This window comes from Muscardinus avellanarius, assembly GCF_963383645.1.
Source record: "Muscardinus avellanarius genome assembly, chromosome: 10".
In the NCBI taxonomy this organism is placed as follows: Eukaryota; Metazoa; Chordata; class Mammalia; order Rodentia; family Gliridae; genus Muscardinus; species Muscardinus avellanarius.
Genome location: NC_137796.1, coordinates 103,227,998 through 103,255,772, shown reverse-complemented (window position 1 = coordinate 103,255,772; position 27,775 = coordinate 103,227,998). Strand labels below are relative to the sequence as shown.

At 48.5% G+C, this 27,775-nt stretch overlaps 1 protein-coding gene across 2 annotated transcripts in view; it reads left to right on the top strand.

Moving 5' to 3' along the window:
* SNX29 (sorting nexin 29) overlaps positions 1-27,775 on the top strand; it is a gene marked incomplete at its 3' end in the record, with an annotated part of 442,960 nt that overhangs the window by 10,256 nt on the left and 404,929 nt on the right. For both annotated transcript variants that reach the window (XM_080703361.1, XM_080703360.1), the window contains exon 3: positions 19,452-19,576. Coding sequence is in view for 1 of the 2 variants with exons in the window: in XM_080703360.1 (XP_080559486.1) it covers positions 19,452-19,576 (125 nt within the window). The remainder of the gene's footprint in view (positions 1-19,451; positions 19,577-27,775) is intronic.

The window sequence follows — 27,775 nt, the reverse complement described above, 5'->3', positions numbered from 1 at the left end:
CACCAAGTTCTTTGAGTTCACCTACCCACCAAGACTGCAGCCAGCGAGAAAGAAAGAAACCTTTAGAATGCAGTATGGGTGCTTCTGTAAAGGTGGGATGAATGCAGGGTGGCTGGAGCCCAGTGGTTGTTTTCTGCAGCCGCCATGTTGTAATGCTGACCTCTGTGTTGAGAGCACGGTGCCGTGGGCTGTCTCCTATAGAGGTTGCTAGTCCCGTCCCTCCCTCGCGGCCGCCTGGGCTGTGGGCAGGCAAGAAGGGGGCGGTTTCTCCACTTTTCCAGGCAGGAAAGGACTGGTCACCTGTGCTGCGTTTACTCACTCACCTGCTAGGTGTCGATGTGGGGTCCGTGGGTCGGGGACCGGGAATTGGAGCCCAGCCTTCTGGTTCTCAGTGTGGTCCTCCTTCTGTGGCCCCGCCTCCCCTGTTGTTTTTCAAGTACTTTCCCAGAATGAGAGATTTGTGTTACTGCCAGCATTTGACATCATTTTAGGTGTTAAACATCTTGGTGTGAAATTTCTTTCAGTTCTTTTCCAGGCTCAGTGATATCAGGGGAAAAGACTTGGTTTGGTATTCAGTTGAACTCAGTGAAATTGCAAAATTTGATTATTTTTGACCTAAAAATATCACTTTATTCAAAATATTTTTTTTAATTTTTTATTGGTGCATTATATTCATACAACATATTGGGGTAAAAATCTTGTGTGTATAAACATGTACTCATCGCTGATTTAACCCCTACCCAGTTCCCACCCCATTCCCTCCCCGTCCCTCCCTCCCTTGCTTGGCTTAGTGATTGACTTCGATATGTTCAAGTACATTGTGTGTTTTAGAGATTTTCCTCTCCCCCCTCCTTTCTCCTCCTTTAGGTTGTCTTGTTTGCTTCTCTATAGGATTTCCTCTTTCAAGAGTTCCTCCTATGACCCATTTCTCCCTAACTCTCACATATTAGGGAAAGCATCTGATTTCTTATTTTTTGTGACTGACTAATCTCACTTAGCATAATGTCCTCCAGTTCCATCCATTTCCCTGAAAATGATGTAATTGAGTTTTTTTTTGATGGCTGAGTAAAATTCCATTGTGTACATATCCCACAGTTTTGTAATCCATTCATCTGTTGATGGACATCTTGGCTGGTTCCATAGTTTGGCTATGGTGAATTGTGCATCTATGAACCTAGATACACATGCATTAGTTTGGTAGTTTGGTTTCTTTTCTTTTGGGTAGACACCCAACAGTGGTATTGCTGGATCAAATGGTAGATTTGTTCCCATTCTCAAAATATTTTAAAATGATGTCTCAAGCCAGGTACTGTGGTACACACCTGTAATCCTAGTAGTTGGGAGGCTGAGATAATAGAATGGTAGGTTTGAGGCCAGCCTTAGCAACTTAGTGAGGCTCATAGCAACTTAGCAAAACCCTTTTTCAAAATAAAAAATAAAAAGGGCTGGGGTGTATCTTGGAGGTAGAATGCCCCAGGGTTCAATCCCTAGTACCACACACACAAAAATAAAAATAATAAGTTGGGCATGGTGGTGCATAGCAGAGAGCACCAGTGAGACTGGAGCTACTGTCAGATTTTGGGCCTATGGTTATACACATTCTTCTTCTTCTTCTTTTTTGGTGGTACTGGGGTTCCTGGAAGCCCTTCTACCTTGGGGCGACACTCCAAGACCTATTTTATATTTTTTTTATTTGGAAACAGGGTCTCTTAAGCCAGCGCGGCTGGCTTCGACCCAGCGCGATCCTCCTGTCTCCGCCTCCCAAGCGCGGGGATGACAAGTGTGCGCCACCACGCCCAGCTCACATTATTCTTTTTGCTAGTAAAGAAATTCAAAGTGAGCCGGCGTGGTGGCGCACGCTTCTAATCCCAGTACTTGGGAGGCTGAAACAGGAGGATCACAGGTTTGCAGCTAGCTTTGGCTATTTAGTGAGGACCTCCCCAAATTAGTGAGGCCCTGTTTCAAAGTAAACAATAAAAATAGGGGCTGGGTAGAGGTAGAATGCCCCTGGGTTCAATCTCCAGTTTAGCCAAAAAAAAAAAAAAGGAAATTAAAGTGTGTGTGTGTGTGTGTGTGTGTGTGTGTGTGTGTGTGTGAGAGAGAGGGGGGGGGGAAGGGAGGGATTTGTTTGATCTCGTGAGAGTGTGACACCAGGTGCAGCAATCTTTACTAGAAGCATAAAGCAACACGTGTGGGCAGCCAGACGGGACCCATTTCCCTTCCGTGTCCTCAGCAGCCTCTAGGACGGAGCGGTGACAGTCACCGCGCTGTCACTTTGTCAACATCGCTTTTCAGCTCTGCTTTCTCCGAAGAACAAAGACTCATTCTTGTGGCTCATTAAAATTATTCCATTTTCTGCCAGACTGGCCTGTGGTGAGGCTTTCAGATAGCGTTGGGTTACTTTGCCTGCGAGGGATAATGGCCCAGGAGCTTAGCAGGCCCTGGAAGTTACTTCAAAGGCCAGATATGTTACTGGAATTACAGAGCATGGTCGGGAAGTTTCCTCTTAGAATTCTAAGTAGTAAGGAGAACCGGGCAGTCAAAGATGCCTGGGTTCAGGCCTCAGAGTTTGAACTAGGCCCTGCTTGTTCTCAGTCGTGATTGGACTTGGGATAGTTTCCGACTTCTTGTGCCTCAGTCTCCTTCTCTGTCAAATAGGGATAGTGCTATTAACGTCTATCTTAGCACCGTGAGTTAGCGCGTGTGCGGCCCCACAACAGGCCTGCCAGGTACTCAGTCTTCAGTAACTGAGCTGTGGGATCATCTTTAACTACATGCAGGGCTCTTCACACCCGGTAGACACCTGCTGCATGCCGCTCCTTGCCATTGGGAATGGCAGTGGGTGAGCTTTGTGAGCTCCTCTCGGGATGTTTAGAGATGGTAGCTGTTGGCCCTTTTGGTGACGAGGTCAGGGAAATTGGGGGAGTGTTTCTTCTTTCAAAGCATGCCGAGGAAAAGTGATGTTTTTGTGCGCGGGATTTTTTTTTTCTTTGTCTGTTGAGAAATTAAAAGCAGTTTTGAACTTTTAAGAAAGCTAAAAACCAAAACTGCCTGCCTGTTGCTGTTCCCTAATATTCTTTTTTTGGTGTATGTGGTGCTAGGGATGAAACCCAGGGGCATTCTACCTCCGAGCTACACCCCAACCCTATTTTTTATTCTTTATTTTGAAACAGGTCTCACTAAGTTGTGTAGGGCCTCACTAAGTAGCTGAGGCTGGCTGTAAACCTGCAATCCTCCTGTCTTAGCCTCCCAAGGATTGGGATTACAGGTGTGCGCTGCCATGCCCGGCTCATGATGATGATGATGATGATGATGATGATGATGATAATAATAATAATAATAATAATAATAATAATAATAATTGTGTTTTTTTTTTGCGGATCTGGGGATGGAACCCAGGGGCATTTGACTCCGACCTACACTCCCTGACCTATTTTTATTCTTTTATTTTGAAATAGGCTCTCACTAAGTTGCGGAGGGCCTCACTAAGTAGCTGAGGCTGTCTGTGAACCGTGATCCTCCTGTCTCAGCCTCCCAATGCTGAGGTCACAAGCGTGCCCACCACGGTACCACACCTGAAAACTGTCACGTGCATCCCCTGGACACTTAGGAAGCTGACGGCCTTTTTAAGGGCATTTTCCTCTTTTAACTATCACATGATTATCCTCTTTGGTGTGTTGCGTGTTTCTTTAGAGCCTCTTCTTAGTTTGAGGTGTCGACTGGATGTTCTAATTCTTATTATCCTGGCAGAAACTCCTGGGGTTCATTAATTGGATTTGCCATATCCCCTCCCTGAGCACTTTATTTCCAGTTTGAGAATCTGTGTGTGTGTGTGTGTGTGTGTGTGTGTGTGTGTGTGTGTGTATCAAAACCCAGGATCGGATGCATGCTAGGCAAATGCCTTACTACTGAGCTATATTTCCAGACACACACATACACAAATATATATATATATATAATAAATATAAATATATGTATAATACATATACTTTTTGTGTGTGCATCACTGTGCTCGATTTATACATTTTTATTTTACTGTGTTAATGAATTGATTTCTTTTTGGAAAAAGATTGTTTTTAGCAAACACGGAGCTCTAGGGCACTTCCACATTGAATTTTTTTTTTTTTTTTTTTTTTTTGCAGTAATGGGGATGGAACCCAGGGGCATTTTACCTTTGAGCTATATCTCCAGCCCTATTTTTTGTATTTCTTATTTATTTATTTATTTATTTATTTATTTATTTAGTGGTACTGAGGGTGGAACCCAGGGGCTTACCTCCGGGCTATACTCCCAGACCTATTTTATACTTTATTTGGAAACAGGGTCTCACTAAGTTGCTGAGAGCCTCACTCGGTAGCTGAGGCTGGCTTCGAACCTGCGCGATCCTCCTGTCTCAGCCTCCCAAGCTCTGGGATTACAAGCGTGCGCCACCACGCCCGGTTTTTATTCCTTACTTTGAAACAGGCTCTCAGTGAGTTGCAAAGGGCCTCACTAAGAAGTGGAGGCTGTCCTCAAACCACGGCCTCCCATTCTCAGCCTCCAAAATGCCAGAATTACAAACATACGCCATTATGCCTGTCTCACATTGGATTTAAATAACTGTGTATCTTGTATGCATTGATAGTTGGCATGAACTGAGCACATGGCCCGGGTAGGCGGTCTGTAAGCACCACTGCCATCCCATGGCCATCCCCACCACCATCTGCATCCTGTGTGGAGAGAGGCAGTGAGCATGAGCTGCGGTGTCAGACGTTCCTTCCTGCCCACAATGGACACAGTCGCTCATGACCGGCTGTGTACTATTCCTTCCTCAACCTCTCTAAGCCTCATAGATAACCAGAGGATGATAATGGCGCCTACTTCCGAGGGGTATGGTGAGGATTAGCAGCAGTAATGTTTGCTTAGCACAACCCATAATAAATCAATAAAATCAGTACATATATATATATATGGTGGTACTGATGTTCCTGGAAGCCCTTCTACCTCCAGGCTACACTCCCAGACCTATTTTGTACTTTTTTATTTGGAAACAGGGTCTCTTAAGCCAGCACAGCTGGCTTTGAACCTGCGTGATTCTCCCGTCTCCGCCTCCCAAGCGCGTGGATTACAAGCGTGTGCCACCACGCCCAGCAGCACATATATTTTTTTTGTGTGTATGTTTCTGTGCTGCTGGGAATTGAACCTAGGGTCATTCTACCTTTGAGCTACACCTCCAGCCCCATTTTATTTTTTATTTTGAAACAGAGTCTCACTAAGTTGCCGAAGGCCTCGCTAAGTTGCCGAGGCTGGCCTTGAACCTGTGATCTTCCTGTCTCAGCCTTCCAAGTGCTGAGATTACGGGTGTGCACCACCACACCTGGCATGTTTTCCTTTTATGACTAGACACACTTGCATTTTTTCCTGTGTGTGTGTGTGTGTGTGTATGTGTGTTGCTGTGGATGGATCCCAGGGCTTTGCACATGCTAGGCAAGTGCTTAACCACTGAGCTATGTCCCCAGCTTATACTTTCATTTTTGAGTTATTACAGGAAACCAAAGGCCAGAATGAGTGCTCATTAATCTCCCCACTGAACAGATGTGTATTTTCAGGCCACTGTGCTGCATTCAGCATATAAACTGGGCGAGATGGTTGCTGTGCTCTATTCAAAGTCAAGTCTGGGAGACAGGCATGCAAATTGTGGCGACAATTATGGTAGCCCGAATAATAATTAGTGTGGAGGTCACCCTGGGGTCATCAGTGGCTGACTGGGCAGAGTGGGAATTCTGGGCTGTTCCTAGGAAAAGGAACCTGTGTGCAGGTCCAGGGCTATGGAGAAATAGAGTGGGATGCATCCATGGGTGAGTTGTGTGTACTCTGCTGCCGTGGGCGAGTATCTCAACTCTGTTAGGGTACTGTTTTTTAACTCCAGCGGTTTGTCTACCATTTTCACAGTTCATGCCATTTCTGTGTAACATCTGGAACCAGAGGTTGACTGGAAGTGGAATTTCTTTCTTTTTTTTTTTTTTTTTTTTTTTTTTTTTGCGGGTCTGGGGATGGAACCCAGAGGCATTCAACCTCCAAGCTACACCCCTGCCCTATTTTTTATTCTTTATTTTGAAACAGGGTCTCACTGAGTTGCAGAGGGCCTCACTAAGTAGCTGAGGCTGTCTGTAAACCGCAATCCTCTAGTCGCAGCCTCCCGAATGCTGGGATTACAAACGTGCGCCACCACGCCCGGCTGGAGGTGGAATTTCAACACACTGGTCCTGTCACAGTAATGCCATCAGGCAAATCAAGTCTGATGGGCTGATTCAGTTTTCTTAATTGACACATCGAGAAGATTAACAAAAAAATGTTTGTCTCTGTTACCCTGTGTACCCGTAGCATGGTGTGGCATGGAGAAGTAAGAGAGAAGGAAAGCTAGCCATATAGTCAATTGCAGAAGGATTGCTTCTGCTCAGGGTGCACAGTGGGGCCGGGGCACAGTGAGGACAGCCTGCCAGGTCTCCTCAACCTTCGCGTGTGGTGCCTTGAAAATGGCTGCCCATGAGTGTTCACTGTGGCTAAGCTTGCGGGTTTTTTTTCCCTGTGTGTTTTTTATTTGTTTAATTGTTTTATGTTTTTTGAGGGGTCGACCCCTTTTGTCTCTTCTATATCTTTTCCATCCTTGCAGACAACTTATGTTAATGATCTAACATGAATTATTTACTCAATGTGTGTGTGTGTGTGTGTGTGTGTGTGTGTGTGTGTTGCTGGGGTTGAGTCCACGGTTTTACACATGCTAGGCAAGTCCTACTACTGAACCATATTCCTAGCTCCTATGTGTTGTTTTTCTTCCCATGTTTATATAATCGTTTACAAATGGAATGTGTGTGTACACACACACACACACAAACACACACACACACTCTTCTTATTGCCATCATCGTACAGAAATAGAATCATACACAAGTGTTTTGCACCTCTATTTTATTTTGTGATACTAGAGATTGAATCCAGGGTTGTTGTACTTCTGAGCTACGCTGCCAGTCCTTGGGTTTCTCTCAGCATTCCCCTGTTAAAACCTTTCCAAGCCAGGCGCGGTGGCGCAGGCTTGTAATCCCCGCGCTTGGGAGGCGGAGACAGGAGGATCACGCAGGTTCGAAGCCAGCCGTGGGTGCTGGCTTAGGAGACCCTGTTTCCAAATAAAAATGTAAAAATAGGTCGGGGAGTGTAGCCCCGAGGTAGAAGGGCTTTTAGGAACCCCAGTACCACCACCAAAACAAAAACAGAAACTTTCCAAGTCATAGTTCTACTAATTCTTTGTAAAAGGCTGCCGTGTCTTGTGTGATAGAGGCCAGCTGATGAAGGAATCCTGTCCTGTTAATTTTTCAGCACTCTGGACAACGGAGCACCTTGCCTTAGGTACTGAGGAGCAGTAGACCTCCTGAGCATTTTTTAACAACTCTTTCTGTGTTCGTGTGTGTGTGTGTGTGTGTGTGTGTGTGTGTGTGTGTGTGTGTGTTTTACTAGGGGCTTTCTACCTCTGAGTTACACTCCCAGCCTGATTTTGTTTTTTATTTAGAAACATGGGTTCACTAAGTAGCCGAGTCTGGTCTTGAACCTGCGATGCTCCTCCTGTCTTAGCCTCCCAAGTACTGGGATTACAAACGTGCACCACCACGCCTGGCTCTCTTTGTATATTATAATTCACCTTTCATCTGTTCTTTGCATTTTGAATATTGTTTGTTCCTATGTCTGTAAGCACAGATCATGGCATTTATTGTATTTTCACCTTCAGTTTTTCTCAAGGCTAGGTTTTGGCTTATCCACGTACCTTCTTACCTCCCTGCCTGCTTACGAGCATCTGCGTTTTCTGTGTTTTTGAAGGTGTTCCCCGTGTTAGAGTGTGTACATGGTCTTTTTGGTTTTCTTAGGATTTTTTTTTTTTTTTTTGCAGATCTGGGGATGGAACCCAGGGGCACTCTACCTCCGAGCTACAGCTCCTGCCCTATTTTTTATTGTTTATTTTGAGACAGGGTCTCTCTAAGTAGCAGAGGGCCTCACTAAGTAGCTGAGGCTGTCTGCGAACCGTGATCCTCCAGTCTCAGCCTCCCGAATGCTGGGATTACAAGCGCCACAACACCCGGTGGTTTTCTTAGGATTTTGGTTACTTCAAGTGAGACTTTGCATGAGAACTTCTGCTTGACTGGTCTGTGGGACAAGACGTGGGTCGATTTTGCTTTCTCCTGGATGGTTGTCGTCTTTCTCACGGGCCCTCTTGGCCCTCGGTCTCTGAGCCGTGATTCACTATTACCTTTGCTGAGCACAGAGGGTCTGCCTGCTGGGAGCTCTGTGCTGAGCGCTCTGGTCCTGGGGTCTGGGCTCTGGGCACGGTGGGGGCCGCAGGGAGGTGGGCTCCTGCCCTCGGCCCGCGCGCTCCTTGCTTTTGAAAGTCCACCTGATGGTGGTCAGTGTACGAAGATGCAGAGAGCCTTCTCTCAGTCAGTGTCCCTCTCTTTCCTTTCTCCTTCAAGTGGGAATCACGCCATTTATGTGCCCTACAGCTCCCTCTGCTTGATTTTAATTAACCTGGCCATATATTATGGGCATTGTTCCAGGTCAGCAGATAACAAACAGAGCAGCTCACTTCCATGGTGGCATCGTCATGTCATGTGTAATCAAAAAAGAAAAACCAATGCCAACTTTAATTGCATAATTTAATCAACAATGAGGCACACCTGCTCTCAGAGCTGTTCAGACGAGTATGAATGGGAAGTGCTTCTTAGGGTTGATTAAATGTGGCATCTCATTATTGTTATTATTTTATTTATTTTGTGGCACTGAGGATTGAACCCAGGGCCTCACAAATGCTAGGCAAGTGCTGTGCCACTGAGCTATAACCCCAGCCTCGTCTTTTTTTGGGGAGGGATTGAAGGGGATATTGGGGATTGAACTCAGGGGCATTCTACCTCCACGCTACAATCCGGCCCTGTTTCACTTTAATTTGGAAACAGGGCATCACTAAGTTGCTGAGAGCCTCAGTGAGCGGCGGAGGCTGGCTTTCAGCCTGTGGTCCTCTTGTCTCAGCCTCCCAAGTCCTGGGGTTGCAGGCATGGGCCACCGCGCGTGGCTTGTCCTTTCTTTACAGCAGCCACTCCCTCCTTTTCCCTTCGTCCCTGACTTCTTGCAACCACGAACCTGTTCTCCATTTCTCCAATCTAGTCATTTCAAGAATGGTACAGAAATGGAATCGCATGGTATGTGGTTTTCTGGGACTATGTTTTCTCTCTCAGCATAGCTGTCTCAAGCTGATCCAGCGTGTTGGCATTTAGCAGTAGGTCTTCCCTTCTACTGCCGACGACTGCTGGGTGCTATGCACCATACTTTAACTCCTCGAAGGACATTTAGGCTGTGTTTGGATTTTGGCTATTACAAACAATGCTGCTGTGAACATTTAGATACAGGGTTTTCATGAATGTGTTTTAATTTCTTTAGAATAAGTGCCCAAGAGTACCATTGCTAGGTTGCATGCTAGTTTCATAGTTACTATATATTTTTATTTTATTATTTTTTTTGTGGTACTGAAGATTGAATCCAGGAGTCTACCTCTGAGCTACATTCCCAGCCCTATTTTTTATTCTCTATTTTGAATCAAGGCCTCACTAAGTAGCTGATGGTGGCCTCCAATCTGCGATCTTCCTGTCTCAGCCTCCCAAGGACTAGGATTACAAATGTGAGCCACATGGCCCAGTGTATGTATGTATGTATGTATGTACATATATATATATATATATATATATTTAATTTTATTTTTATTTATTTCTTTATTTATTTTTGGTAGTACTGGGGTTCCTGGAAGCTTTTCTACCTCCGGGCTACACTCCCAGACCTATTTTATATTTTTATTTGGAAACAGGGTCTCTTAAGCCAGTGCAGCTGGCTTCGAACCTGCGCGATCCTCCTGTCTCTGCCTCCCAAGTGCAGGGATTACAAGTGTGCGCCACCACGCCTGGCCCAGCATATATTTTTAGTACAGGGACTCCAACCCAGGGCCATTTCACCTCTGAGCTACACCCCCCAGCCCTTTTTATTTTGTATTTTGTATTTTTTGGTGGTATTGGGGATGGAACTCATGGGCTATCTATCTCCATGCTACACTCCCAGACCTATTTTTTATTTTAGAAGCAAGGTCTCACTAAGTTGCTGAGAGCCTCTCTAAGTAGCTGAGGCTGGCTTCGAAACTGCACGATCCTCTTGTCTTAGCCTCCCAAATACTGGGATTACAAAGGCACCACGGCTGGCTTTATTTTGTATTTTGAAAAAAGGTCTTGCTAAGTTGCTGAGAGGCTTGCTAAATTGCTGAGGCTGACCTTGAACTTGTGATCCTCCTGTCTTGGTTTCCCAAGTACTGGGGTTATAGGTGTGTATCACTATGCTGCATAGTTTTTAAAGAAATTGCCACCTGGGTGTGGTGGTGCATGCCTGTAATCCCAGTCTTGGGGAGGCTGAGAAAGGAGGATTGCAAATTAAAGAATAGCCTCAACACGCAGTGACTCTCTCATCAACCTAGCACGACTATTTCAAAATAGAAACAAAATATGGCTGGGGGTGTAGCTTAGGAGTAGAATGCTCGTGTGTTCAACACACACACACACACACACACACACTCACACACTGCACTGTACCAAATCCTCCTTTAAATTGTATTAAATGAAGCCGGCCGTGGTGGCACACGCTTGTAATCCCCGCGCTTGGGAGGCTGAGACAGGAGAGTTGCACGGGTTCAAAGCCAGCCTCTGCTACTTAGTGAGGCTCTCAGCAACTTAGTGAGACCCTGTTTCCAGATAAAGTATAAAAAATGTCTGGGAGTGTAGCCCAGAGGTAGAAAGCCTCTGGGTTCCACTCCCAGTACAACCAAAAAAAAAAAAATATTGTATTAAATGTGTACATTACTTTGGGAATAATTGACATTTTTATTTTAATAAACCTCTCTATTTTTAGGAAGTTGATGTTTCTATTTTTATCTTCATACTTTTTAATAAAATTTTAGTTTTTTCATATGGGGCTTGTATCTTTCTTGTTAAATGATTTATTTTTTTACTTTTGTCACTATTACAAATGGAATTCCCCTTCTCTATTTTGTCCACTTAAAAATTATCTTTGAGCTGGGTGTGGTGGCGCAGGCTTGTAATCCCAGAATTCAGGAGGCAGCGACTGGAGTATTGTGGTTTGCAGCCAGCCCCAGCTACTTAGCGAGGCCCTTTTGAGGCCCTTTGCAACTCAGTGAGACCCTGTTTCAAAAAATAAAGAATAAAAAAGTAGGACTGGGGTGTAGCTTGGATGTAGAATGCCCTTGTGTTTCATTCCCGCACACCACACACACACACCTTTGAGCAGGGCTTGCTCTCTCATGCCTTTAATCTCAGTACTTGGGAAACTGGGATAGGGGGATTGCAGGTTAAAGACCAGCCTCAACAACTTAACCAGACTCTTAGCAACCTAGCAATACCCTGCTTACAGACAAAATATAAAAAGGGCTTGGGGTGCAGCTGGGAGGTAAAATGCCTCTGGGTTCAATCTTTAGCACCACAAGAACACACAAACAAACAACAAACAACAAAACAAACATTTGATATCATCTTTTATTGCAGTATTTTTAAATTTGTGGATTAGAAATATTTTCATATTTTTTGTTGATCTGTTTTTTTCCACTTAACATTGTAATCTAAGCTTTTACAAATGTTGGTTTCAAGTTGTGTCTGTATGTTAAATAGTTGCCAGATTTTTATCATTGTAACCTTTAAGCCATATTTGTTCATTCTTTACCTGTATCTCCAGGTAGCAATATTTCAGATTCTTGCAGCATGAATACTTTTCTAATTGTTTTAGAAAATGGACTAAGTTCAAGAATATGTGAAGGAAAGAAAAACCTGACCAGTAATTCTTTGGCCAAGTGACTTATTAAAACATTTCTCCTTAGAATCTTTTTTGGTATATATTTAGCATAGCTCACATACTTAACATAGAGTTTCATATGCTGTTAATTTTTCATTTTACATTACATCATAGACATGCCTCTTATCATGAGAAACTCTTAGTAAATGTTTTTATTTTTTAAAACTTTTATTGGTGCATTATAGCCTCACATCATAATGTAGTTCCCAGTGATAGTGACGTCCAGGCACTTGGCGCTTGGTGGATGTTTTTAACTAAGTGGTATTTGGTAGGTGCATCTGCTTAACTAGTTCCCCCAAGTTTTAAATGTATAGGTGATATCTAACTTTTTGCCTGTGTCAGTAATATTTGGAATATTTCTCTTATTACATCTTTATCTGACTTTATCTAGATTATAGTCTTAGAGTTCTCCCGGTGAAGTTCATGAGTAGAGGGAGTGAACCTTTCTGCAAACTTCAGTTTTAAGACCTAAATATACAGCCTGGCCCATTTCAAATGAGCGTCACGCACTGCCTTGCTTTACCAAGGTTAGTTAATTATTATGCCATCTTCAACCTGAGATGTGGCTGATGCTGTCAGCGGGCTGATTTTATGGGCACGATAGATTCCATTCCAGGTAACATTGGAGCTTTCCTCATTTCTGTGATTATTCTTGTTTTTCTTCTTCATAAAGGCCCTACTAAAGCTGTAGCGCAGTAAGAGAATCTTTCTGAAGTATACTCCTCTGTCACTAGGTTACTTTAATATAATTTACAGAAGTGCAGCATCTGTTGCTGATCCTGCTTGTTGCTCTAACATTTACCATAAAAATGTGCAGGATTGAGCTGGGTGCAGTGGTGCACACCTGTAAGCCCAGTGCTTGGGAGGCTGAGACAGGAGGATCGCAGGTAAGGCCTGCCTTAGCAATTTAGTGAGGCCCTCAACAACTTAGTGGGACCTTGTTTTAAAATAAAATAAAAAATAAAAAGGGCTGGAGTATAGCTCGGAGGGAGAATGCCCTAACTCAATCCCCAGTACTAAGAAAAGAAAAAAAAAAAAAGAAAAAATAAAGAAAAAGAGGAAGAACAGGACTGTTAGGAATCTTTGTGTGTGTGTGTGTGTATGTGTGTGTGTGTGTGTGCGTGTGCGTGTGTGTGTGTGTGTACACGCGTGCAGAATTGAACTGGGTGCATCAAGCACTCCTCCACTGAGCTCCATCCCCAGCCCATTTTGAGAGTTTTATTTTCAGATAGGGTTTCCCTAGGTTGACCAGACTGGCCTCCAACTAGTGAGCCTGCTGCCTCAGCCTTTGAGTAGCTGGGGTTACCGGTGTGCACACTGCACTCAGCCCTTAGGACTCCCAGTGTAAATGAATGTGGCATGTTAAGCAGTCTTGACTGACGGGACAGAGCTCACGCAAAGGCATGTTTACAGACTCTCGGCAGTGAGCCGGCTGTGCTCTGGCAGGCCCCGTGAGCCGCTGTTGGTGGGCAGGTTGAAGTCCAGCAGGTGGAAGGTCATTTTGTTTTCCGTTCACTAATTCCTCAGCTTCTCGATTAGACTTTTTCTGAGCACCTTCAGGGAACTTTTTAAGTAGCTTTATTAAAGTTTAATTTACATACCATAAAACTACTCTGTGTAGTGTATAGTTCAGTGACTTTTTCTAGGGATAGTGGGGATTGAACCCAGGGTCACTGAGCTATACCCCCAGCCCTATTTTCATTTTCTTATTTATTTATTTATTTATTTATTTATTCATTCATTCATTCATTCATTCATTCATTCATTTATTTTGCAGTTCTGGAGATGGAACCCAGGGACATTCGACCTCCGAGCTACACCCCTGCCCTATTTTTTATTCTTTATTTTGAAACTGGGTCTCACTGAGTTGCAGAGGGCCTCACTAAGTAGCTGAGGCTGTCTGCGAACAGCGATCCTCCGGTCTCAGCCTCCCGAATGCTGGGATTACAGGCGTGCGCCACCACGCCCGGCCTTATTTTTCATTTTTAAACAGGGTCTCATTAAGTTGTGGAGGTCCTCACGAAGTTACTGAGACTGGCCATGAACCTGAAATCCTCCTGTATCAGCCTCCCAAGTACTGGGATTATAAGCATGTGCTACTGTGCCCAAGGCCTTCTACAACTTAGTGAGACTCTGTTTCAAAATAAAAAGGACAAAATGGGGCTAGGGATGTAGCTTGGAGGTAGAATGCCTCTGGGTTCCATACATAGTAAAACACACACACAGATTTATAGTTGTGCAACCATTAACACAATTCAGTTTTAGAACATTTCCAGGCTCGCGTGCTCTCTCTCTCTCTCTCCTCTCTCTCTCCCTCTCCCTCTCCCTCTCCCTCCCCCCCCCTCTCTCACTCTGTGCTGGGAATGAAATCTGGAGCCTTCTACCTCCAGGCTGCACCTCCAGACCTATTTTATATTTTATTTGGAAACAGGGTCTCACTAAGTTGCTGAGGGCCTCACTGAGCTGCCGAAGCTGGCTTCAAACCTGCGATCCTCCTGTCTCAGCGTCCTAAATACTGGGATTACAAGCCTGCACCACCATGCCGGCTCCAGTATCTCTCTCAGTTCTCTTGTGGCAGTTCACACTTGATCTCTGATTTCCACCCCAGACCTAGAGAGCCGCAAATTGCCTTTCTGTTTCTGCATGTTGACCTTTTGTGGACATTTCATGAAATCATACAGTCTATGGCTTTTTGGGTTCTTCCTTTTTTTTTTTTTTTGTGCTACTGGAGATTGAACCCAGAGGAATGCTACTCCTGAGATATTTTATTTTACTTTTTTAAGTTTTGAAACAAGGTCTCACTAAGTTGCTAACGTTTCCTTTGAATTTGTGATCTTCCATTTTTAGCCTCTCAATTATTAGGGTTGTAGGTGTGGCCACCACAATTGGCTGGGACTTTTTGTGTGTGTGTGGTATCAGGTATGGAACCCAGGGGCATTCTACCTCTGAGAAAAATCCCCAGCCCTATTTTATTTTGAAATAGGGTCTCACTAAGTTGCAGAGGGCCTCACTAAGTAGCTGAGGCTGTCTGCGAACCGTGATCCTCCTGTCTCAGCCTCCTAAGTACTGGAATTACGGGTGTGCGCCACCATGCCCGGCTCTGGCTGGATTTTTTCTTTAGCATACTATTTTCAAAGTTCATCCATGTTATTGTATGTATCAGTACTATTCCTTTTTATTGCCAAATAGTATTCCATTGTATGGATATACCACATTTATTTATTCATCTGGTCAACAGCTGTATGCATAAAAACTTGGAGTATTTTGTTGACTGAACGTTCCCTGTCATCAAGTGCCCTGCTTGGTTACAAACATGTCCCCAGTCGCTTACCCTGCAATGGAAGTTTGATGTCATGAAACGCCGTAGAGGCCGTCCGCTGACACAGTGAAGCCCAAGGGTATTTAGCAGTGAGTGTTCTGGGAAATAGGAACTGGGCTGAGGAAATGAAGAGCCACACGGAAGCAGATGCTTCTTTCATTTTGCAGGAATGATCACCTAAGTGAGCAAAGCCGGGAAGCCGTGGGAAGCCTAGGGTGACAGGTAGATCGGGGCCTTCACAGCACGACCGCCGTGAGCTCAAGGCCAGGCGTGTGCATGGACAAGTGTGTCCTGCATTCCCCAGTCCTGACCTGGATTCAAATAGACAATACATAACACCTCCTGAGATGCCTCTCTTAGCAAAGTGCGCAGCGAGTGCATAACCTGAGTGCCCTGAGGGGAGGAACCTTTTCGGTCACGTTCTCCAGGGTATAGGGTGGCCCACAGTCAGCCGGAGGAGGCAGCTGTGGAAATGAGATTGTCAGCACAGGGAGCAGCAGGTGCTGCAGGGGAAGGACGCTCAGAATGAGCAAGCACTCAGGAAGGCTTCCTGGAGGAGGGGACCAGGAGAGGTCTTGAATGGCCAGTAGACCCAAGGTCAGGCTGGATAGGGAAATGAAGAGGGGACAGGGGCAGGGTGTTCCAGGGACTGGCCTTATCGTAATGAGCTCATCACAGGACCAGCAGCCTCCTGGGGTCTTCTGCCTGTTAGGTTAGTTGTGGCCCGTGTGCCTTGGGAGGTAGTACTGATGCTGTAACCCAAGCCTGGGGGACCGGGGTTTTTGCTGGTCACCCGCTGGCCTGCATTCCATTGTCCTCAGGGGCCGGGCTTTATCTAGAGCTGGCCATCAGCTGACCTGGGCTTTGGAGCCACACAGCCTGCCAGGGTTGTTAAAATGCTTGCTGTATTTGCAGAGAGTCCTTGATTTATTTTATTTTATTTTATTTTTTTGCACGACCCAGGGGCATTTTACCTCCAAGCTACACTCCAGCCCTATTTTTTTTTTTTTAGTCTTTTTATTTTTGAAACAGGGTCTCACTTAGTTGCAACAGGGCTCACTAAGTAGCTGAGGCTGTCCGCAAACCGCGATCCTCAGGTCTCAGCCTCCCGAATGCTGGGATTACAGGCGTGCGGCACCATGCCCGGCTGCAGAGATTCCTTTAAAGGTAGAGGCTCTCATTAATGACAGATAAGTCTAAACTCAGTCCAAGGTCATTGTTTTCCCTTTCCCTGAGGCAGGGCACAGGGCTGACTGCATTTTGGGTTACTGTGGGATTTAGGTAATTTTTGGAGGGTGTCCCAGGATTTAGATGCTCTCAAACATAGGCCTGTGTGGCTACGGAGAGACCAGTCAGGGCACATCTACTATCATCCCAGCTTTTTTTTTCTTTTCTTTGGTGGTACTGGGGTTCCTGGAAGCTCTCTACCTCCGGGCTACACTCCCAGACCTATATTTTTTATATTTTTATTTGGAAACAGGGTCTCTTAAGCCAGCGCGGCTGGCTTCGAACCTGCGCGATCCTCCCAAGCACGGGGATTACAAGCGCGCGCCACCACGCCCGGCATCATCCCAGCTTTTAAATCTGAACATTGAACCCACGGGCATTCAACCTCCTAACCACACCCCCAGCCTTTAAATTTTTTAAAATTTTGAAACAGGGTCTCACTGGGTTGCCTTGGGTCTTGCTAAATTGCCGCGGATGGCCTTGAACATGCAGGCGTGTGCCATGGTGCCCGGCTATGTCTACTACATAAGAGGGCGCTCTGGTCGGACGTGGCGGCGCACGTTTGTGATCCCAGCATTCGGGAGGTGGAGACTGGAGCATCGCAGTTCGCAGACAGCCTCAGCTACTTAGTGAGGCCCTTCACAACTCAGATTGTCCAGGCACGGTGGGCCATGCTTGTAATCCTCGTGCTTGGGAGGCCGAGACAGGAGGATCACACAGGTTCGAAGCCAGCCTCAGCTACTTAGTGAGGCTCTCAGCAACTTAGTGAAACCCTGTTTCCAAATTAAATTATAAAATAAGGTTGGGGGTATAGCCTGGAGGTAGAAAGCCCCTGGGTTCTACCCCCCAGTACCACAAAAAAGAAAAAAAAAAGACTAAAAAATAGGGCCCGTGGTGTAGCTTGGAGGTAGAATGCCCCTGGGTTCTATCCCCAGGCTGAAAAAAAAAAAAAAAAGAAAAAAAAAAAGACCTCTGTCCAGCAAAGAGGGTTGATTCAAAATTCAATGCGGGGGAGATCCTGGGATGGGGTTTCAAGGTTAGTCACCCACTTACTTGTCTCCCGGAAAGGCGTTTGTGGAATACATGCTGCACCAGGTGCCAGCCTAGGAAAGGGGTCCAGGAGAGACCAGACAGGAAGAGGGACCCAGATGATGAGGTGGTGCAGGGGAGCCAAGCCCTAGGTTTGACTCCCGCCCCAGGAGGCTGCTCAGGTATCTTTCAGCCTCAGTCTCTCCATGTGCAAACTGGAGATGAAGACACCTGCCGCACCTGTGTCATGATGTGGATGGCGGAGCGAGGGACATAGAGTCTGGCCATGTCTTGCCACCCGCAGTGGTGAACAGCTGGCGCATTGTTACTCCAGGTGTGGTAGCGGGCAGATGTGTTCGTCAGATTTTCCTTTCGGTGACCATGACACCTGACAAGAGCAGTGTAGAGGGGGAAGGATTGATCTTGGCACACTGTTCCCGAGGACTCAGTCAGTGCTGGCTGGCTCTGCTGCTCTGGCTCTGAGTGGGGCGGAACATCCTGATGGGAGGGTTAGTGGATGAGGGCTGCTCTGCTCAGGGGCACCGGGAGGCAAGGGAGAGGAGGCAGTCAGAGAAAAAGACAAGCCCTCCCAGGGCAGGTCCCCAGTGACCTACTTCCTCTGCCCAGGCCCCGCCTCCCAGCTGTTTCATCCCGCCTTCAACAGGTTTAATCCATGGCTGAGGTCAGAGCTTCACAATCCAGTTGCTCCCCAAAGCCCTGCATCTGGACATGGCTGCATGGGGCCAAGCCTCTGACACAGGAGCTTTTTTGTAATGGGATTACATCAGGCCCCATACCAGATCCAAACTGGACAGTGGAGCAGGCAGCTCTTGTAGTTAGGCAAGGTTGAGCCAGACAGCGCTGGCCTCAGGCCTTTGCGCTGGGCCCTTCCGTCCAGTCTGCTGCCTCTTGTCATATCCAGGTCAGGAAGTCCTAGGCGACCTCCCCTCAGGTTGCAGAATCTCAGCTGACCTTGTCTCCCTCCCCCTTCCACAGTCTCCTGTTTTCTTCAAAGTTTTCAGAAAGTGAAATGCTCTTGGTATTTTATCTGCGTATCTTCCTCTCTAGAACAGCGAATGCGCCAGGTGGAGACTCTGTCTGGCTCACGCCCAGCTGTGTACCCGGAACAGAGCCTGTTGGGAGTCCAGAACAGAGCCTGGTGCAGGGGAAGTGCTCAGGACTTCTGAGCCCTGGTTCTGTGAATGGACTGATCATCTCTGAAGCCCCCAGACCAATGGAGCAGGGGCTGGGAGCCCGGGAGGATTGCCAAGCATCACCGCAGTGGCTACAACCTCATCTCTCTGTAGACGTGTTCCCAATCTTCCAGTTCTTTGGTTATTGAGAAATACATTCAATTAAGTGCACAGTAATTGTAACTTAATTGAAAATTCCCTTACCTCTGGATCTGAGTTCACGATGTAATCCCATAACAAATAAAGAACAAGAGTCAGAATTCATATTATTATTATTATTATTATTATTATTATTTAGTGTAAGTAACAGGCCATGAAATTACACAATGTTTCCAATTTGGCAGGCTGGTGAATTCAGTCTCTAAAAAATGTCATCTTTTCCTTGAACTCCATGTGATATGAATTATAGTTGAAACTTGTGAATTGGATACAATTAACATCCCATTCTTCCTCACTTCCAACCGATGTGTTTTAAAATCAGCCTCCTGCTGGCTGGCACAATTTCCCTGTTCCCCCAGTACTGTACTGTGTGTGCAGGAGGCTGACTATGGAGAGGCTGAGTGTGTCCTAAGTCCATGTGAGATGAGCAGGAATGGGTGTGTGTCGGGCCCAGGTCGGTTCCCCAGCCCTCAGGTGCACCAAGGCGTCTCAGGTCTCCCTTTACCTTCATGCTCTCCGGGTGAGGCTGGGGAGATGCTGGGGAGATGCTGGCCGCTGGCCAATTCCCCTTCCCAGGGTGGATTGACACATCCCCGGTTCTCCTGCAGGGTCACCTGCCTGTGCGCCCAGCTGGAAGCCGTCCTGCAGCACGGCCTGAGGAGGAGCCGAGGCTTGGCGCTCACAGCGGCGGCCATCAAGCAGGCAGCGGGCTTCGCCAGCAAAACAGAGACAGGTACTGCCAGCTGCTGCGGCGGAGCCCAGCTTCTCTCTTGCTCTTTTCCTTTCTTTCTTTCTTTCTTTCTTTCTTTCTTTCTTTCTTTCTTTCTTTCTTTCTTTCTTTCTTTTTTCCTTTCTTCTTAAATAGTAGGTAAGGCATGTGTGTGCATGTGTTTTACGCGTCGTTAAAGACAATAGCGGTGTCTGGCGTCTTAATTGACACGAAGTCATCCTTTGTGGAGGGATCTCAGAGCCACGTGTACCGGCTCCTTTGGGTTTGGAGGTGGGGTGCAGCATAGGCTTATTTTACCAATATGCCGTGGCAGGTGCTTGGAAATTAATAATGTTTTAATTTTCTACACAGGGATAGTGTGGCGTCTCCTAACTGTCTTGAACAGCTACGGGACTCCGCGGGTCTCTGAGCTTCGAGCTCTGCTGTCACCCGTTTTGTGTTGTAAGAGCGTGTCCCTGTCGTGAACCGGTGCTGGTAACAGGAGCAGCTGTTAGCACTGGTGCTTGGGCAAGCCTGCCCGCTCCCCCGGGTCTTTGGTCTAAGTCCACTCCTCCATCCTCAAGACAATACCGGTTCATGGCCAGGAATAGTGGGGCCCTTTATTACCTCCGGAGTGGGGTCCAGGAAACTAGTGCCTGTGGTTTGCTCTGAATCTGAGCCTGGAGGTGAATCGTGTTGTACAGAAATGGCCTGTGGTCCTTTCCTCCCCACATTTCAAAATGCAGGGTTCTTTGCAACCCTGCTGTGGCTGGCACCTTGAATTCCTGAGTCTTTCTCAGCACCATGCTAATGTTAGTGCTGCTGCTGAGAAAAATGTGTTATCTTTTGTTAATTCTTTTTTTAACAGCAGAAAGACAGAGCCGTATGTGGGGTGGAGATGTCTGTGGGAATTCTCACTGAATTCTCCGCCTTTTCCTCTCTCTTTCTCAACTTGCAGAGGTTGCTGTACCTTTTTTTTTTGGTTCCAGGAATTGAACCCAGAGACATTCTACCTCCAGGCTATACCCCCAGACCAATTTTATTTCTTATTTGGAAACAAAGTCTCACTAGGTTGCTGAGAGCCTCACTAAACGGCTGAGACTGTCCTCAAACCTATGATCCTCCTGTCTCAGCCTCCCAAGTACTGGGATTACAAGCATGCACCACCATGCCCAGCTAATATCTTTTCGTTTCCCTTGACGCTTCAGCAAATCTTTGATTCCTGTGGTTCCTCTCACCAGTTGGTTATCTTCAGAAATAAATGTGGTTTCTGCTGGATCAAGAGATGGCTTCGAGTGGTATTGCTATCACCATTGAATTTTCTGGAGGGGCTCCTGAGTCCCTTTCTTAAAAAGCTAGGGAAGAGCCAGGCATGATGGCACACACCTGTTATCCCAGTACTTGGGAGGCTGAGATAAGAGGATCACAGATTTGAGGTTTGAGGCCAGCCTCAGCAGCTAAGCAAGGCCCTCTGCAACTTAGCAAAACCCGTTTCAAAATAAAAAAAAAATAAGCTGGGCATGGTGGTGCATGCTTGTAATCTCAGTATTTGGGAAGCTGAGACAGGAAGATCACAGGTTCTCAGTCAGCCTCAGCTACTTACAGAGGTCCTCCACAACTTAGTGAGGCCCTGTTTCAAATAAAGAATTAAAAAAAAAAATAGGGCTGGGAGAGCCAGGCGTGGTGGCACACACTTGTAATCCCTGCGCTTGGGAGGCTGAGACAGGAGGATCGCACAAGTTCAAAGCCAGCCTCAGCTACTTAGTGAGACCCTGTTTCCAAATAAAAAATATAAAACAGGTCTGAGAGTATAGCCCGGAGGTAGAAAGCCTTTGGGTTCCACCCCCAGTACCCCCCCCCCCACAAAGATCTGGGGGTATGCCTCAGGTAGAATGCCCTTGGTTTCACTCCCCAGGAACACACACACACACACACACACACACACACACACACACACGTGTGTGTGCACCAGAGAAAGGAAAGGGAGGTAGTTGAGAGAAAAGCCAGCCCTATTTCCCAGGACCCTCATGTTGGCAACATCTGAATTTTGGAGGGGACACACTGACCATAGCCAAGATTGTGACCAGGACAGTCTCATCTATTTTCTTTTGCCCTCTCCATAGCAATCCAATGGCCTCTCTGAGTGTCTTGGGCTATTATTTTCCTGGTTATTGGGGGAGGGCTTTCTCCTGGCTTTGTGCAAAGGCCCCAGGGTCTCACTCAAAGCCCGTAGGGGAGGGCACTCTCGCCATCTGTTGACTTGCCCTCACCTCACTCCAAAGGAGGGAGTCAGTGTTTATGGAAGTCATTATGTCTGCTCTGCCACCTCGGCTGTCAGCCTCCGGACTGCCTCAGTGGCTCCGGTCCCTGCGCCTCTCACATGGGGTGGCTCAGTGTTCGGCTGAGCTTTTCCCAGAACCTCTAGGCTGCTGGGCCCTCTTCTCCCCTTTTCCATCTTAGCCCTCTCTGGGGGGATGGTTGTCTAAGAGGATCTGGTATGGGACGTGCCAAGGGGCTCTTGGCTTCCTTCTGGTGAGGGCAGCTGCAGGGCGTGGCCCAGGAGAGGGACACTAGGACAGATCTCACGTGAGGTTGAGAGTTCCCCTCTGAGCTCAGTGCTCTCCCCGTGAAGGGGAGAGACGCCTCTTTCTAAGGGGTTACCAGGATTCAGTGAGGTCCTCATTTCAGCAGTCCACCCTCCTCTGCCCAGCACCCTTGAACTGCTAACCTCCCCTCCAGCTCAGCCTCCCTGAAGGCTCTGACCCTCCAGCCAGAAGAATGGCTCTTTCTGTTCCCATCCAGACCAGATTTCTTGTCTTCTTGTTACTTGGCCCTGATCATCAGGGAGGTGTCTCCAGCACCCGTGTTCTAGCCGCCTCTCTGTCTCAGCACTGTCCCTCCACCTGCACCTGACAGCGCGAGTGGGCAGAGGCTCTCAGCTGTTTTCCCCTAGGAGGATGTGCTGCACGGCCTCTTGCCAATTAGAACCCAGATCGGACCAAACTAACTCAGCCTGTGAGTGGCTGCCAAGGGCTTCATTGTGGTCGTTGTCAGCAGGGTTATTAGCCATTCAGTGGGGCTCCCATAGCCCTTGGCCGATTAAGACTTCTTCTGGGAAATGTGGATGAAAGTCCTCACGCGGACCCAATACTTGGGAGGCCAAGATGGAAGGGTTGCAGGCTTGAGGTCAGCCTGAGCAATTTAGTGAGACCATCAACAACTTAGACTCTGTTTCAAAATAGAAAATACAAAGGGCTGGGGGTGTAGCTCTGAGGTTGAATGCCCCTGGATAACCATCCCCAGCACCAGAACCAGAGTCTCACAAGGGAGGAGGGCGGGTGGTTTTCCAACAGGGATTCGCTGGAGATGGACTAGATCAATGGCTTCTTGTGGCTTGTCATGGAGCTGTGGGAATGGCCCTTTCCTAGGGGATGAAGAAAGTGACATCCCCCCAGGACTGGATGGAGATGAGCCGTATCCTCCCTGCTGCCGGGGGTGAGGTACTTTATATAGTGGCTCAGAGTCCGCAAGAGGCTTGAGATACCCGCTGAGTGAGCTCCCGGGAGGCTCTGCCCTGCGCGCTGCGTCCTCATCACCGACCTGCCTCGCAGGGCTTGGCAGGGGCTGGTGAGAAAGATCCCGCAAAGCCCAGGCCCAGAGCTGCCAGCACTGATGTTGTGTGCCCACATGGCAATAACTTTCCAGGTGACAGTATTATTGTTGTTGTTGTTGTTGTTATTATTATTATTAATTATTATTATTATTTTTGTGGTACTGGGGATAGAACCCAGGGGCATTCTACCTCTGAGCTACATCCCCAGTCCTAGTTTTTATTCTTTATTTTGAAACAGGATCTCACTGAGTTATGAAGGGCCTCACTAAGCAGTAGCTGAGGCTGCCCACAAACCGCGATCCTCCTGTCTCAGCCTCTCAAATGCTGGGATTACAAGCATGTGCCACCACACCTGGCCGCTGCTGCTGCTGCTGCTCCTCCTCCTCCTCCTCCTCTTCCTCCTCCTCCTCCTCCACCACCACCACCTCTTTCTCTTTCTCTTTCTCCTCCTCCTCCTCGTCCTCGTCCTTGTCCTCTTCCTCCTCGTCCTCGTCCTCCTCCTCCTCCTCCTCCTCCTCCTTTTCCTTCTTCTTCCTTTAAGCTACACCCCAAGCCTGGTTTTCTTTCTTTCTTTTTTTTTTTGCGGTACTGGGGGATGAACCCAGGGTCGTTCTACCTCTGAAGTACACCCCCAGCCCTATTTTTTTATTCGTTATTTTGAAACAGGGTCTTATTAATTTGCAGAGTCCTCACTAAGTAGCCGAGGCTGGCTGTGAACCTGCCATCCTCCCGTCTTGGCCTCCCAAGTATTGGGATTACCAGAGTGCACCATCACACTTGCTTCCCAGCCCAATTTTATTTCTTATCTGGACAAAAAGGGTCTTGCTAGGTTGATGAGCGTCTCACTACTTGCTAAGGCTGTCCTTGAACCCACAATCCTCTCGTCTCAATTTCCTAAGTGCTGGGATTACAGGGGTGCACCACCATGCCTGGCTTACTGTTAATTTTTAAATGATGAAACTGTGGCTCAAATTAATAATATGCCCAAATTCCCACATCTGGTAGAGGCAGATCTGAGGATTCTAATCCATGTCAGATTGACTCCAAATTCCTGGCTCTTCCCAGCTCTGCCCCCTTCTTTGGCAGTAGACCCAGGGCCATTACTACTACTCGGTAAAGTTAACTGAACTGCAAGTGACAAGAGAGAATGAATGATGGTGAATTAACCCACCATGCTGCTATACGAACTCTGTTTACAGATGAGCACTGCCTTTGAAGAGAGAAAAGCTAAATGAGAGAGCAGAATGAGTAATGAGGGAACAGAATGATACTGTTAAAACTGAGTGCCTGCCCTGCCTGCCAGGCCTGGCTGCATCGGTCCCCTGGGGATAGGATGCCAGGAGTTTAGGAACTTGTGCCCTCGTACCACATGTTTCTGTTGTATTCCTGGTTGCCAACATTTAAGAATTGTGGAATTTCATGCAGAAATAGGGGTTTTAGCTGTCCTTAAAGTTCAGCCCCGGCCCCACACCTGCACACACGAGTTTAGCTGAAGCTGAGTACCACCCGGCTCTGTAGAGGTGCAAGCCTGCTTCACCACAACCTCTTTCTCTTCTGATCACCCCTGCAACTTGAGACAGGGTGTGGGTTTCTGTTTATTGTTACATAATGCTGCTGTTTTCTTATTCCTTAAAATCAAAAGGAAAATACTTCATGTTCCCACAGTTTTTTTTTTTTTTTCTTGTGGTACTGGGGATAGAATGCAGGGACATTCTACTTCTGAGCTACACCCCAGCCCTATTTTTTTTTTATTCTTTATTTTGAAGCAGGGTCTCATTAAGTTTCGGAGGGCCTCACTAAGAAGTTAAGGCTGGCTCGGCCTCCAAGCACTGGATTTACAGGCATGTGTCACCACACCCAGCTATCCGTCATCGTAATGTTACAGTTTAAATGGTGCTGAGGGCTCTTTTTCTTATTCAACTAAAGTTTGTTGAATAGAAAAATTAAAACTAATAGGCAGCTCGATGCATCTTTAGCAAATCTTTATTACAAAAATCAACAGAAGAGACCCCTGGAGAAAACGGGCCCAGTAAGACGCTGGGTTCTGGGCGGGGATCGCGCGTGGCGCATGCCAACCGGGGCCCGGGTCGCGGGACCCTGGGCCCCGGGCCGAACTGCGTGTAGCACGCCAGACCCCTGGAGAAACCGGGCCCAGTAAGACGCTGGGTTCTGGGCGGGGGTCGCGCGCGGGGCACGCCAGATGGGGCCCAGGTCGCAGGACTCTGGACCCCAGGCCGAACTGCGCTTAGCACGCCAGACCCCTGGAGAAACCGGGCCCAGTAAGACGCTGGGTTCTGGGCGGGGGTCGCGCGCGGGGCACGCCAGATGGGGCCCGGGGCGCGGGACTCTGGGCCCCTGCCGAACTGCGAGTAGCATGCCAGACCCCTGGAGAAACCGGGCCCAGTAAGACGCTGGGTTCTGGGCAGGGGTCGCGCGCGGGGCATGCCAGATGGGGCCCGGGTCGCGGGACTCTGGGCCCCAGGCCGAACTGCACGTAGCACGCCAGACCCCTGGAGAAACCGGGCCCAGTAAGACGCTGGGTTCTGGGAGGGGGTCGCGCGCGGGGCACGCCAGCTGGGGCCCGGGTTGCGGGACTCTGGGCCCCGGCTGAACTGCGAGTAGCATGCCAGACCCCTGGAGAAACTGGGCCCAGAACAGAAAAAGATAAAGAAAAATATCGGAGAGGAGGTAAGAAAGCCGTTATGGATGCCAGGACACTGGAGATGCAGACAAAACTTATCTAAATGCACTGGAACTTATGGAAAAATTCTCCGTGAAAGAGGACTGCTATTTCTCTATATTGTTAAGAATCTCAGACATCACCTGTAAGAAGAGAGTTTAGCGGAGACCAAGGAGAAATGAGGTGTTGAAAGAGTTCTCCGCGAAGGTGATGGAGACTTGTATTCAGGAGAAGCAGAAACCGGATCTTACCAACTTTATTTTTTTGGAGAAATTACACCAAATGTCGAATGCTACCATCATGCATGCTTAGGAACACTGGACAACATTCAGAGTGGAAAAAGAGCCTGGGAAGGATTTGAAATGGTGGAGGCAGTGGCAATGCCAGTGGCCAATACTCAGGGGAGGCAGAAATCTGATACATTACACCTGGAACCTTTGAAATAATAACCACAGAGACAGTGATCGGAACCTGCTGAGGGGTTAGGCGGGCGCCGGGGCCAGTGGCCGACATCGGAGCTTGCTGTGAGGCAAGGCCACTACTGAGGCCTCCGTGGCCGGGATTGGAACCTGCCGAGGGGTTAGACCGATGCTGGGGCCAGCGAGGCTGGCATTAGAGCCTTCCATGAGGCAAGGCTTGTGCTGGGGCCTCCGAGATCGGGTCCGGAACCTGCTGAGGGGTTAGGCCGGTGCTGGGGCCAGCGAGGCCGGCATCGGAGCCTGCCGTGAGGCAAGGCCGCTACTGGGGCCTCCGAGGCCAGGATAATAGCCTGCCGAGGGGTTAGGCCAGTGCTGGGGTCAGCGAGGCCAGCATCGGAGCCTGCTGTGAGGCAAGGCCAGTGCTGGGGCCTCCGAGGACGGGACCGGAGCCTGCTGAGGGGTTAGGCCAGTGCTGGGGCCAGCGAGGCCGGCATCAGAGCCTGCCAAGAGGCAAGGCTGGTACTGGGGCCTCCGAGGTCAGGATAAGAGCCTGCTGAGGGGTTAGGCCGGTGCTGGGGCCAGTGAGGCCGGCATCGGAGCCTGCCATGAGACAAGGCTGGTACTGGGGCCTCCGAGGCCGGGATAAGAGCCTGCCGAGGGTTATGCCGGTGCTGGGGCCAGCGAGGCCGGCATTGGAGCCTGCCGTGAGGCATGGCCGGTGCTGGGGCCTCCGAGGCCAGGATAAGAGCCTGCCGAGGGGTTAGGCCGGTGCTGGGGCCAGCGAGGCCGGCATCGGAGCCTGTCGTGAGGCAAGGCCAGTACTGGGGCCTCCGAGGCCAGGATAAGAGCCTGCCGATGGGTTAGGCCAGTGCTGGGGCCAGCGAGGCCGGCATCGGAGCCTGCCGTGAGGCAAGGCCGATACTGGGGCCTCCTAGGCCAGGATAAGAGCCTGCTGAGGGGTTAGGCCGGTGCTGGAGCCAGTGAGGCCAGCATCTCAGCCTGCCGTGAGGCATGGCCGGTGCTGGGACCTCCGAGGCCAGTATCGGAGCTGGCCGAGGGGTTAGGCCAGTGCTGGGGCCAGCGAGGCCGGCACCGGAGCCTGCCATGAGGCAAGGCCGGTACTGGGGCCTCTGAGGCCGGGATTGGAGCCTGCCTTGAGGCAAGGCCGGTACTGGGGCCTCCGAGGCCAGGATAAGAGCCTGCCGAGGGGTTAGGCTGGTGCCGGGGCCAGTGAGGCCGGCATCGGAGCCTGCCTTGAGGCAAGGCCAGTACTGGGGCCTCTGAGGCCAGGATAAGAGCCTGCCGAGGGGTGAGGCCGATGCTGGGGCCAGCGAGGCCGGCATCGGAGCCTACCGTGAGGCAAGGCCGGTGCTGAGGCCTCCGAGGCCGGAATTGGAGCCTGCCTTGAGGCAAGGCCGGTACTGGGGCCTCCGAGGCCAGGATAATCGCCTGCCGAGGGGTTAGGCCGGTGCTGGGGCCAGTGAGGCCGGCATCAGAGCCTGCCGTGAGGC